Source organism: Pyxicephalus adspersus, chromosome 9, assembly GCF_032062135.1.
Source record: "Pyxicephalus adspersus chromosome 9, UCB_Pads_2.0, whole genome shotgun sequence".
NCBI lineage: Eukaryota > Metazoa > Chordata > Amphibia > Anura > Pyxicephalidae > Pyxicephalus > Pyxicephalus adspersus.
In genome coordinates, this window is record NC_092866.1 from 15528271 (window position 1) to 15540931 (window position 12661).

The 12661-nt window shown below is 36.2% G+C and overlaps 1 protein-coding gene across 1 annotated transcript in view; it reads left to right on the forward strand.

Moving 5' to 3' along the window:
* CDH8 (cadherin 8) overlaps positions 1-10740 on the forward strand; it is a 248417-nt gene extending 237677 nt beyond the window's left edge. The window contains exons 11-12 of the mRNA XM_072422718.1: positions 5381-5632; positions 8705-10740. Of these exons, the coding sequence (XP_072278819.1) occupies positions 5381-5632; positions 8705-9198 (746 nt within the window). The 3' untranslated portion in view covers positions 9199-10740. The remainder of the gene's footprint in view (positions 1-5380; positions 5633-8704) is intronic.
* The last annotated feature ends 1921 nt before the right edge of the window (positions 10741-12661 follow it).

The window sequence follows — 12661 nt, forward strand, 5'->3', positions numbered from 1 at the left end:
ACCGAGGGGTATTTTGCAGGGATAGGGGCAGCTAAACCTTCCCTCGCTTAGAAAGTGTCCTTCTTCCCCTCTGGTTTCCTCTGACATCCCCAAAAACAAACAGATATAATATTTCCCCCTCAAAAATGGCCTTAGATTGTATTAAAGAGCTATGAGTATAGCAAGAACATTAGATTGTGAGCTCCTCAGGGGAACAGTTAGTGGCATGACTATGGACTTTGTAAAGCACTGAGTATTATCTTGGCACTATATAAATACAAGATAATAATAATGTAATGTATTAGGTTTTAAAAAATATCACAATCTGCTATATTTTACGTACTGCACATGACAGAAATTCTATATATGTATGTGAGTGTTCTTGTGTTATTTTTATTATTCAGAGTATATATTGTTTTCCAACAAATTTCCCCCTAGGCTCTTCTCATTCATAGTAATACAAGCCAGTATGTTACTTGAACATTATTTTCCATATACGTTATCATTTTGACAGCTTAATGTGACCTCCAATGTACTCTTCATCAGAGTTTGGATTTGACAAATTACTGGGTTAAATCAATATAAAATGCAGTTAAGGGTGCATTCAAGCTATAACAAAGCCCATCAAACACATAAAACAAACACATTTTCACTAACTGCCACATTTTCACATACAACCTAGCTCATTAAAACTGAAAAATGCCGATGACATTTAAAGGGATGTCCACCTAACTTTTTTTTTTTAACTTAAGAAGCAAAACAGAATATCTGAGCAATACCCAACATAACTTTGACTTCTGTCATTCTAAATGCTACCAACTGTTTTGTAGAAGTAGGAAAGTTGTAAATGTCATTTCTATTTCTTAGTTTTCAAAGACTTGGAATATTTTACATTCATTGAATGCAGAAATGGCTGATGAAACTTTTATAAAAGTCAAAAGGCAAATTTGAACTAGTATTACCAAGAAAATTCAATAAAAAATGTAAAAGTAAACATATGGAATAAATCACCATCACATACAGATTTAACTATGCTTTGGGTCTTTAGAATGCTGTATGTACACAGGAATCAATGTTGTTTCTGCTAGATATCCAGAAAAAGATAACTTTCTTATTGACCTGACAATGATACTTCCGCACCACCGAAATCCCAAGCAGTGTTGTCAGTCTTGTTTGGTCTGGCTCTGTAGACCACAGAACTCTGTATGTTACAGGAATGGGGAGGTATATAGGGTATATTCTGTAGTCAAACACAGGACCACTAGACAAAGATAAAATCTGAGGGCTGAGGCAGTGGTAGAATTTGAACCAGAAATTGGGCAGGAAGATTGGATGTTTTGCGAAAATTATATCTTTGCATGCATTCAACTGGCCCCGGGTTTATTGGGTTTCTGGCAGATCAAAAATGCTGCACCCAAAAGTATACCTGACATAAGACATAGAGAAGTGCCCATGCATTGAAGAGATGTTCTACATCTGTTTAGCCAAACTCTTCCAATTTGACGTGCCTTTGGATGCAATCAATTGGCCCTTAAACTTCTTTAGATTTCTGGCAGATTAAAAATCCTGCAAGCACAAAAGTGTACCTTAGAAATATGGAGGTGTTTAAGAGATATTCTACATATATCGTTGAGTATTTTTGCCTTTTTTAGGTAATAGCTTTTACAAGACTAACAACAAGTGGCAGGGGCACTAAATTTGGCCCTAAAGTTCTAAAAAAAGCCAGCATCAGAACCATTGATGGCATTGATGGCAATTGGATAAACATCTACAGCGCAGCCTATTTATTTTGCCCTAAAATACACTTTAAACAATATGTCTCCATCTGCTAATATATTGTCAGTATTTGTTCCTGCTAATAGCAATTTCCTAGCAATGCACTTGGAATAATTGGTTAATGTAGATTTTAAACTAACAAACAGCTTTGAGTGTCTGCAAGTAACAAAAGGTTGTAACGGCTTTTGCAGACATGTAACGTAATGCTCTGCTTCTAAAGAACATCTACTGTTAGCCATAAAATAGGAATGAACCTTGAACTGCACATTATACAAAAACAGCATGCAATTTAGAAAGAACATGAGTTTGGATCTCCTACTATTGTATGAATGTGTAGCAGTTCAGATTCTCATATAATCAGCAACAGGTAAGACTGTGCGTGGCAATCTGTAAAAAGCATTCATAAACGATAGGGTAAACACATTCCCGTCTGTATATCTGCACAGGTGCCCAAGGGTAAGTGGGTTCTTGAAAACCATGGAGGAAAATTTACATGCTAAGTAAGGGCTATGATTTTTACTTAGCTACCTTATTTTACCAGGAGTCACAACTCAAGTAAAAAGCTTAAAATGAGTCTGTAGTATTATACAGTAATATATTATCTAGATGCTTCCAACTTGTATTGCAGGTCAGTTGGATGCACTGGTAGTAGTGTTGAAAAGATAATAATAGGCTTGCTTTTTCCTGATGTTTTGTGACAGATGAATGAATGAGCTATGTACACAGAGCAACATTCTGTTCTATGGAGAGGGAAGGGCGGGAATACGAACAAATTGGCACCCTGTTGTGTTGTTGTCAATAGAAGAGAATAGTGCTCATTTCTGATCAATTATTCATCAATCCACTGTAAAAAAGTGAGATTTTTGCCCAAAACAAGGACAGCCTTGCATAAACACCAATGATAAGGCACTATCCTTCTCACTGATTGCAAAGACAAGATAAACTTTTTCATAAGGACACTGGGGTACAATTTATTCTACTGACACCAACAATGAGGAATTATTCTTCTCCCCACTAACCACAGGCAATTTTTTTTCTCCCAGTGACAAGCAAATCCGGGTCATTTTTAACTCCCATGTTTAACTCCCACTGACTAATGAATTAGCTTTGGGGTTTTTTTTATTCCCACTCCCACTGACTACAGTATGTTTCCCCTAATGTCTTATAGACCGTAATCTAGCCATTTTTATCACTAAGTTTGGGTAGCCATGCACAACCTGGTGCCACTGGAACTTTGAGTAGTGCCGGCATTCCTTTGCTGGACTTCAGAATATCTCTCCATAACGTATTGGTTCTTTCATCTCGCAATGAAGAACCGGGCAACGGACCCACTTAGGTTTTCAGTACAGCAAATCCAAAGTGCCTAGGAAGATAGCTCACTGCATTTCTTGTACATGCAGCATTTTAGAACTAAAACATGGAGAAATGTGCATCTATTGTAGCGATACACAGTAACAACCAAAAAAAGCATCTGAGACTAATCTCAATTTCTAATAAAAAAAGGTTCTCAGTGCTCATTTAAGGCAGAGTTCGTTATAATCCCCTTAAAAGTCACCAAAGGAGTCTAGTATTATGCTAAGCTGCAAAGTCAAAGATTTATAAAAAGACATTTCCAAGTGTCTTTTTAAGATTAAATAAAGCTTTGAGTATTGATGCTAAACATACTGACAGCACATACAGAATGTTCGCTGTACAGCCATAGAGGGTACAGTGAAAGGTTTAAAATGTACTTGATATTAAAACTGGACTAGTGTATATCAATTTAACGATATTACATTCTCCTTGTGTATTGTCGAGAAGTTGGCAACATAACCTTTCCTGCATTAACATGAACCATCTCAATTTGAAATTTTATTAGAAATGTTTTTACTCTCTCATTAAAAAGCTCCAGGCTGAATCATAATTCTTTATGTCTAGGGCTGATAGTACCATAGCTGAATGACATTACTGAGGCTATAGCTGAGTGTCTTAAGAACATGTAAAAGAACTGCATATTTTACCTGCTTTTTAACGGTTTCAATATGCTCTTTGCTTATCTACCCTGTGCTGAAAGGTGGGAGGAAATCATTATATATCATTATTAATCACAGAAGCTAACCTGTAGTCTGGAAATGATAATTGTTTTGCATAGATTTGGAATATTTGAACTGATATTTACTGAGATATATATGGCCTGGCCAAAACACTTGTATTTACTTGGACCACCTTTAGTTTTGAATATGGCACATTCACCATGGTATTCTTTCAATGAGCTTATTATTTAACTTATATTACAGCATGCCTTTGCCATGGAATCGATTCAATAAGCTTATGCAATGGTACATCATTTTTTTCCCCCAGAGATCCATTATTCTTTTGCTGAAATCTTGTATTGATGATGGGAGAGTTGGCCCACCATACAAATTCTTCTCCTGCACATCCCAAAGTTTCTCATTAGGGTTATGGTCTGGACTGTGAAAAGGGTTCCCCGTGCTCCTTGAACAACTCTTTCACATATTAAGGTCAATGAACCCTGGCATTGTCTTCTCGGCATATGCCTGAAACATCAAGGAAGAAAAAAATCCATTGATGGCAAAACCTGGTCATTCAGATAGTCTGCAGTTTTTGAGCACATAACTTTGCTGAACCTAGATCTAAACAACTGAAGCAACTCAAGATCATTACACTGTAACACAGGCAACACAGAATATATTACTGACCCCCACAAGAACCCCACATCATAATACTGGTTCCACAGCCACCCCAGATCATAACACCTCCCCCACAGGCTTGAGGACTTTTTTTTGGCCAAGCAGTGTATGTATTTATTTTACAAATAAAGATATAGTGAATGAACAAGAAATCCTAGAGCACTTTGAGTAAACTAGGGCAAGAGAATGAGCAACAAAAGCTATTAACAGCCTCAACACATGAGTAATGTTAGGAGGGATAGAATAAGGGATGCTGGGAGTTACTTTAAAGCAAAACTAAACTCGGTGAGTGGTGAGCTTCAGCGAGGAGGCATTTCATACGTGCCGATTATGGTACACACTTACCCTGTGCAGTCACCTTGCAGTGGAGACAGGTCCAGGACCTATAATTGCTGTACACATTGAAATCGCCATCTTCACTGTTAGCTCTACACTGGACCAGATATGTATGAGTTTTTAGCTGATCACTTACCAATGATGGGATGTTAAAAATTCAGCATATTCCATTTTCTTACACTTTCAGACATCTGCTTTATCCATGTAAAAAAATCTTAGCATAATATTCGTTTTATTGTAAACTTTAACATAGTAGTAAACCTCTGTTATTTAGAAATGGGACAAGATGAGCTGTAGTTTTGTGTATCACAAATGCCAGTAATTTTCAGGGCAGATCTGTGTTTTCAGAATATAGATACTCAACTCAAATGTTCTCCCTCTTGTTTGCTCCATTGATGTACCCAAGGTTAGATCAATTATGGTATATTGATTGGTATAAGTAAAGAAGGTCCTGTAGGCTTTTCTCCCAAGTACATATAGAATTCTGTTTATTAAAGCACTCAACTTTTTCTTACAAACCATATCAATATACTTATGTTTTGTTGATAAAAATGTTCATGTCTGTATTGAATGACTGCATTTTCACTCTTCTGTTCTAGATAATTCACTCAGTATCCTGGCACGGCATAATGGATTTAACCGTTTGAAGCAGGAAGTGTACCTTCTACCGATCATAATAAGTGACAGCGGTAATCCTCCGATGAGCAGTACCAGCACCCTGACAATTCGGGTCTGCGGTTGCAGCAGCGATGGTGTGGTCCAATCGTGCAATGCCGAAGCTTATGTCCTGCCAATTGGTCTCAGCATGGGAGCACTCATAGCAATCTTGGCATGTATTGTTCTGCTTTTAGGTAAGTATAAACCTTGTAGAATATACTTGTATACACAATATATACACAATATATTTATTCTTGTATTGTTTCTAAGGAAAATAAAGAGTAATAAAGAAAGCTGAACAGAACTTTAGTGCAAAACTAACTTGGCCTTGGGTAGAAATTAACAGTTAGGATGTTAATAACAACATGTTAATGTAGCTTTTGAAAGCAATTATTGGAGAACCATCTGCATACTATAGAGTGTTTACTAAACTGTGAAAATATGGGCCTTTTCCATGACTGTTTAACTGAAAATCTTAGCTGTTGATCAATGCAAGCCAAAAATGTAGAAACGTAGGACAACTTCAATCCTCACTCTGCTCCAAAAGGGACCAAGCTGGACCTCCCTAGACTCTTTACCTATCAGTAGTAAGCACACTCCGGGTATCATAAGAAGACTCCCGTACTGTCGAGCTGTCTTTTTTGACCGCTTGGTTTCTTTAATTATGTTGCTAATACGAGGCAGCAATTGTGGGAGTGTGTTAGGTTATGCCAAGTAAGATGGGTTTCAGCAAGGGTTTAGGGTTCCAAACATAACCATTTCCTTAAACATTTTTGTTTGCTGCATTTTGGTCTATTACATTTACCATTAAATGAAGTTCACTATAACAAGTTCACTAAATATCTTAATCCTTCTTGAAATTGCAGTTGATTAGGTATTTAAACTGACGCCATCTTTACCCTAAGCTCATATACATTTTGCAAAGTGAACAAGCTCTACCCCTTTAGTAAATCAACACCATTGCATCCAGGTCTGCCAAAGCTGCATCAAAAACAGGTTTTGTCCTGGGAGGCTTTAAAGCATTACTAAAGTTTTTCAAAGAAAAAAGTGATCAGACAGTATTTTGGAATACAAAAAGGACCATCAATGTTACTTCTGCAATAAAATAAAGTTACCCACCTGTTTAAAAAAAAGAGATATGCCATGTATCCAGATATTCTCTGGGGCCCCAGGGACTGAATTAAGATGGCTTTTGATCGGAAACCAGGAAGAGCAGTGAAGTGAATTTAAAAGTATTTAAATGACCTATTCCATAACAGTAGAATGAATGCATCTATACACTGCACGCTGGAGATGTTAAGAGCTTTGTAAGACACTTCTTGGCATTTGGATTTCTTGTTTAAATTTATTGTAGGCAGACCTCATATTGGGTAAAAAGTACAAACTGAAAAGTTTTACTCTTACCACACACAGTTTAATGGAACACAATGAATTAAAATAATGGAAAAAAAAAAAATGAACCTGCATGCTTGATATATTCCCTGCTAACATATTATCAGAGAATGGCGACTTTTATTTCAGCCGTGTGTTATAGAAATAAGTTTTTTTAGAAATAATTTTTAAAACATTTCTAGTTAGAATACAAATAATATTTTTACAATGCTAGGATAAAACTCTGCTTTACTACCTAAAAATGTCCCTTTCATTATCTTGCATTCAAATAAAGAAGCTCCCCTATAAAAAAAAGAACATGGTGACTTACCTTCCCAGCTGCCTGAGCTTCTGAACACTATTTTACTATAGAGTGATCATCTTCTAAATACAGAAAAACTTCTAGGAGTCTGGAGTCTTCTAGAAGTGTCAGTCTTCAGTCTACCCCAAAGTGCTCACTGGATCTTTGTGCCAACATGGAGGTCAACTGGTGGAAGTGGTGTGCACCGTGGGGGACACATCCTGGAAGTGCCAGTTATCAAGCCAACTTTGGACGCTGATTCACATTTATTGGTGATAAGGTGTTCAACAGCAGAAGTAGTAAAATGATTAACATTTTTTTTTCTTATTTAAACTTGTAATATAACAACATGGTCTCTAATATATATATTTATACACACATATATATATATAGATAGATAGATAGATAGATAGATAGATAGATAGATAGATATATGAAACATTTATTACATTTACATTTATTACATATTTACAACAAAATATAGTGTTATGTTCATGTGAAAAACAGAATAGATTGATAGATAGTGATAGAGTAAAACTGAGTGACTGATGTAACTCCTAATTATTGACATTTTTTGGAGTCCAGAATAAATGCTCCTTTGACAATGAATGCTGTTTTTTCAGAACATGGATAGAGTTGTATTAGATTAAATGATAGCCTAGAAATGTAGCCTGATTTTGAACTGTGAAGCCAGGGAGACAAAACGACAGCTAGATTTCTCCATAAATGTATTTTTCATGAACCGAAGGAACTGCTGTTAACAGTGGTGATGTCTGATGTCTGTGCTGTCAATCTTTCGAGAGGCAGAAGTTCCACATAGACTTGTAGGCTCTCATGAGAAATGTAAAGATCACTATTGCTACTACTTTTCTGGAAAGTCCTTGTCTTGGAGTGAAACTTGGCAAAGGGAATAAAGTTGTATCTAAAGCCCCTAAATTGTTTTTTTGGAAGGGTTAAAAACCCTATCAGGTTTTTAATTCTGCCCTTGCTGATCAGGCTTTCTCTTTTCTTACCCATTTTTATCAGCACTAAACAGCACTTTGCCACCCAAACAGGAATAGAAGGCAAATCTTCCAATGGAGACCTTTGATTTAGTCATCTGGCATATTTCTTTCTCTTGTTTCTTGCTGTGTCTACATGACAGGAAATGAAAGAAAATCTTCCAATTGAATATAGATGGCAAAAAAAATGATTAGATTAGATTTCCACTTTCTTTATAGTTTAAATGGAAACAAAAATGTTTTTCAAGACACTTTAAAGTGTAATTCTACTTGTTGCTGGGAGGAGATCCACCGAAATCAACAAGTAAGTAGCTAGGGTTCCTCCAAAGGTTTCTAGGGGTTCCTGGAGCAATGAGGAATTTATGCCTTTCAGGTCAGTTTAACTGACACCAATAATCCTTCCAGCAGCCTTCCCAATGGCCATCAATATTCCCTGAAGACCTGAAGGGTATTTCCAGGGGTTCACCTATGTTAAAAGGCTCAAGAAACACTGTTTTAAAGTGTAATATGGTCATTAATTTTCAGCTTTAAATAGGCACATATATTTATATTTTAATATCTGTGATAATTTTTTTAACTATTTTCTTTTTTAGTTATTGTTGTGCTCTTTGTCACCCTCCGAAGACACAAAAACGAGCCTCTTATAATTAAGGACGATGAAGATGTCCGTGAAAATATAATCCGCTATGATGATGAAGGTGGGGGAGAAGAAGACACAGAGGCCTTTGATATTGCCACCTTGCAAAATCCAGATGGTATAAATGGATATTTACCACGCAAGGACATCAAGCCTGATTTTCAGTTCATGCCCAGACAAGGTCATACCTCTACTCCCAATGGTGTTGATGTTGATGAATTTATTAATGTAAGGCTTCACGAAGCTGACAATGATCCTACTGCTCCACCATATGACTCAATCCAGATTTATGGGTATGAGGGACGGGGATCAGTGGCTGGTTCCCTGAGCTCCTTGGAATCCTCAACTTCGGACTCTGATCAAAATTTTGACTACCTCAGTGATTGGGGTCCTCGCTTTAAAAGACTGGGAGAACTTTACTCAGTTGGAGAAAGTGACAGAGAAACTTGACAATAAACCAACTCCCCCTTTTTTTGCATTTTGAACTTGACAAATCCTGTAATATTTTAGGGTCATTGTTAGTAAAGGACTAAAAGTGGCCAACTTGTTCTAGAGACAGATTAGCACCAGTCATCAATAACAAAACAAATCAACTACATTGTAATGTTGAACCAAAAATTGTGTACGTTAGGGGGTCAGTCTTGTGGAGTAAAGTTTGTGAAGTATCTAGAAGTCATTGGATGTTCAGTATTCACTTGCACCACCTCGGAGTTTGGAAATTTGGCATCTGAGATGTCTAGATAACAGAGCAAATATGGCATAGACATTGGAACTTTAGACAAGATGATGGATGCTCTGTGGTAATGTCTTCTACCAATAAAGTCTACTGAAAAGTTTTGAAAACAAGGAATCAACCACTTTTTACTAAAGCAATATTTGGTCTTCTGATGAATTTTGATAACTTATCAATACCCAGCTGGCTTCCACTGTGTAATGACTTTACATTGTACATATTTGGTGGTCATCAAGACCACCAATTCATCATATATACATGTTTTGAGCCTTAAAATATTCACATGTTCTATTACCAACTTAAATACAAAAAAAAAAACGTTGTGCGTTGAACGATAGACATCTCCCCTTGAAAGGAGACCTGCATTTCCTGAGCTTTTCACGCCAAGAATCGCAAGCCTCTGCAAAAGATCGAAAATAAATTTAAATATTATCAAAAATAATCTATTGTTTCATGTTGTTCCAAATATAATTTATTTGCTATTTTCTCATATTGTTATTTTAATGCCTTTATCTCATGTCTTAACTTATTTGCATAAAATATATGTTTAAAATATATATTATATAAAAAAACTTCTATCCATTAATGGGCCATTTATTTTTTGTATGCACATGTTAAAAGTTCAAAAAAAAAAATATCATATACATTTTAAAAACTGATGCGGATTTTTTGTTATTCCGCGAGAGGTTATTTAATAAAATGGGGCAATGTATATTTGCAGTAGTTGAACTTCGGAGAAAAAAAGGTCGATAAGAGCAAAAACTTTTTTTCTGAAAGACTTTGTGAGTTTTTATATTTTGTCAAGAATTAAAAAAATATGATCAATGGTGTTTTTTTATTACAAGCACAAACATCTGGAAATAAGCAGGTTCATGTGAATATTTCAGACATTTAGAATTTTAGAGTTTTACACATTACACTGTACAGTGACAAACACACGCTTGTAGTGATCCAGTGTTCTAGGGCAAAAATCAGTGTATGTATAATTTCAGTGCTTAAGTCAGCATTTCCTTTTTATGATATTCTCTAGTTATGCACAGGGAACGACCACACGAAAAAATTGGCAGCGCCATCGGCTGCTCTCATAATAAATTTGCAATTATAAGTAGAGATTGTATAATAAATTGAAGTATCACATGCAGATCATTTTAATTTTCTACTTTGCTCTGAAGCTATATGATCATTTGTTTATTTACTTCATGTATTGATAAATTCCTGTACTGTTTACTACTTGTTGAAATATATTTTTATAAATATGTTGTTTGTCTCTTCCTTGGGGAATTCAAATTTACCATTACGATAAAAGGGTTTGTATCATTAAAACTTTGTTCCCATTTTCTTTTAGATTCAGGTGGAGTGTTGAAAGGATGGGTCAACTTTTGGGGATGCAACTGCTGTCAGTTACCCCAATGGTTTGATTTACCCTCACTTTGGGCCTGGTTTATGAAAGCTCTTCAAGACTGGAGAAAATAGACTATAATGAAATAACCTGGGTGACGCAGCAAATCTGGAATATATTTCTTAAAAAAAATATGCTATTGGTTGGCAAATATCTTCAATCCTGGACCAGATATATTCCAGGTTTTCTGGATCACCCAGTTTCTTTCATGATAATCTATCTTTTCCAGTCTTGGAGAGCTTCAATAAGTCAGGACTTTTCTATGCAGTAATAATCAAAGCATTGCTGTTGGCTAAACCATATTTACCAACTTTGGTGTTCATAGGGATGGTCAAATGCACCAGGGTTTGGCTAGCAAACAGTTTTGCCGAAAATTTACGGCAACCTTTATTGAGTTATATTGTGGATGAATTGTGCTATCAATGATGGCCGTTCGTAGGAGTTTACTTTGAATAAGCAAAGCCAAAAAAAAAGGCATGGGAAGGAAGGCACTGCAAAAGATGTACCAATGCCAAAATTTACCTAAAAAAATATGATCACTACCTACCAACGATTATTGTCTTCCCATAACAGTTCCAACACACACTGACTATATGGCTGCTGTAAACCACCTCTGCTACAGAATAGGGGCTGGGTTAAACCTTCTTCCAAATTACTGGTACTTACAACAAGGGACAAAGACTATGCTTTGCATTATAGGTTGTCCCCTATTTTGGTAACCTAGTGCTTCCTCGAACATTAAAATAGACTTAACTTGTATTTGAGGCAAGCATAGTATGGCTCATTCATGCAAATTCTCTAATCTGTGATGTTACAGAGGTGAGCTTTATGCAGATCTTGGTGAGATTACATTTCGTGTAATTATTTGGCTGTTTAGCATGTAGCTAATATGATCACCTTACACTGTGCCCGTGACTGATGACTTCGTACTTAGATGTGACACAGTCACTTTAACAAACTGTTGTAATATATTTAATGTTATGGATGGCTGGATATTCTACACCTGTTCAGTTGCATGCTATTTAGACTTCATTTAAATCTGTCTAAAAGCATGCTGAAATTACAAATGTGGGTCACGTAAGGCAGAGCAGAATTATTAATACATCATTAAACGTGTGTTTTAATGCAAGTAGTCTATGTACACCAATTTGAGATGGCATTGAGATGGTACCTCTTGCAGTCCCAGACAGGAAGGGAAAAAAGCAACCAAGGAATCAGAAGTGCTTTAGTGCAAGTGTGACGGTGATGGTTTCTTCAGTGTTCATTTACATGGTAAGATGGCAAAAAAACAGGTAAGTGTTACTAAACTGAAGAACCTTCATGGTGGGATTACCAAGTATTTAAAACGCCAGGATACAAAAATATTGTCTAAATATAATAGACCTGAGTATTCTAATTTTATTTTTTGTATGCTTTATTTCTTCTAGATCTGGGTTGCAATCCTACATGGAAAACACATAGGAATTACCTGGAATAAAGACCAATCACTGTTACTCATTCCCCTTGTCCAGGGTGACCGGTCCTATATCTGCCCTCCTCTAGTTTTTTTCCAGGCAGCCTGTAATGGGGACCTCCCGGGTTCTTTACACAACACATGCTATATACAATACAGTGATTATGCCCCTACTACATTATATGAAAATATCGGCATTTTTCAAGGCATTTAATGCACACAAAGTTATTATATATCCTTTCAGGCTATCATACCATAAATTGTGCCTAGAGTTGAGCTTTAAGCCTTGGTAGAAGCCCAGTTGCAATGTATAATACAATCTACCAAT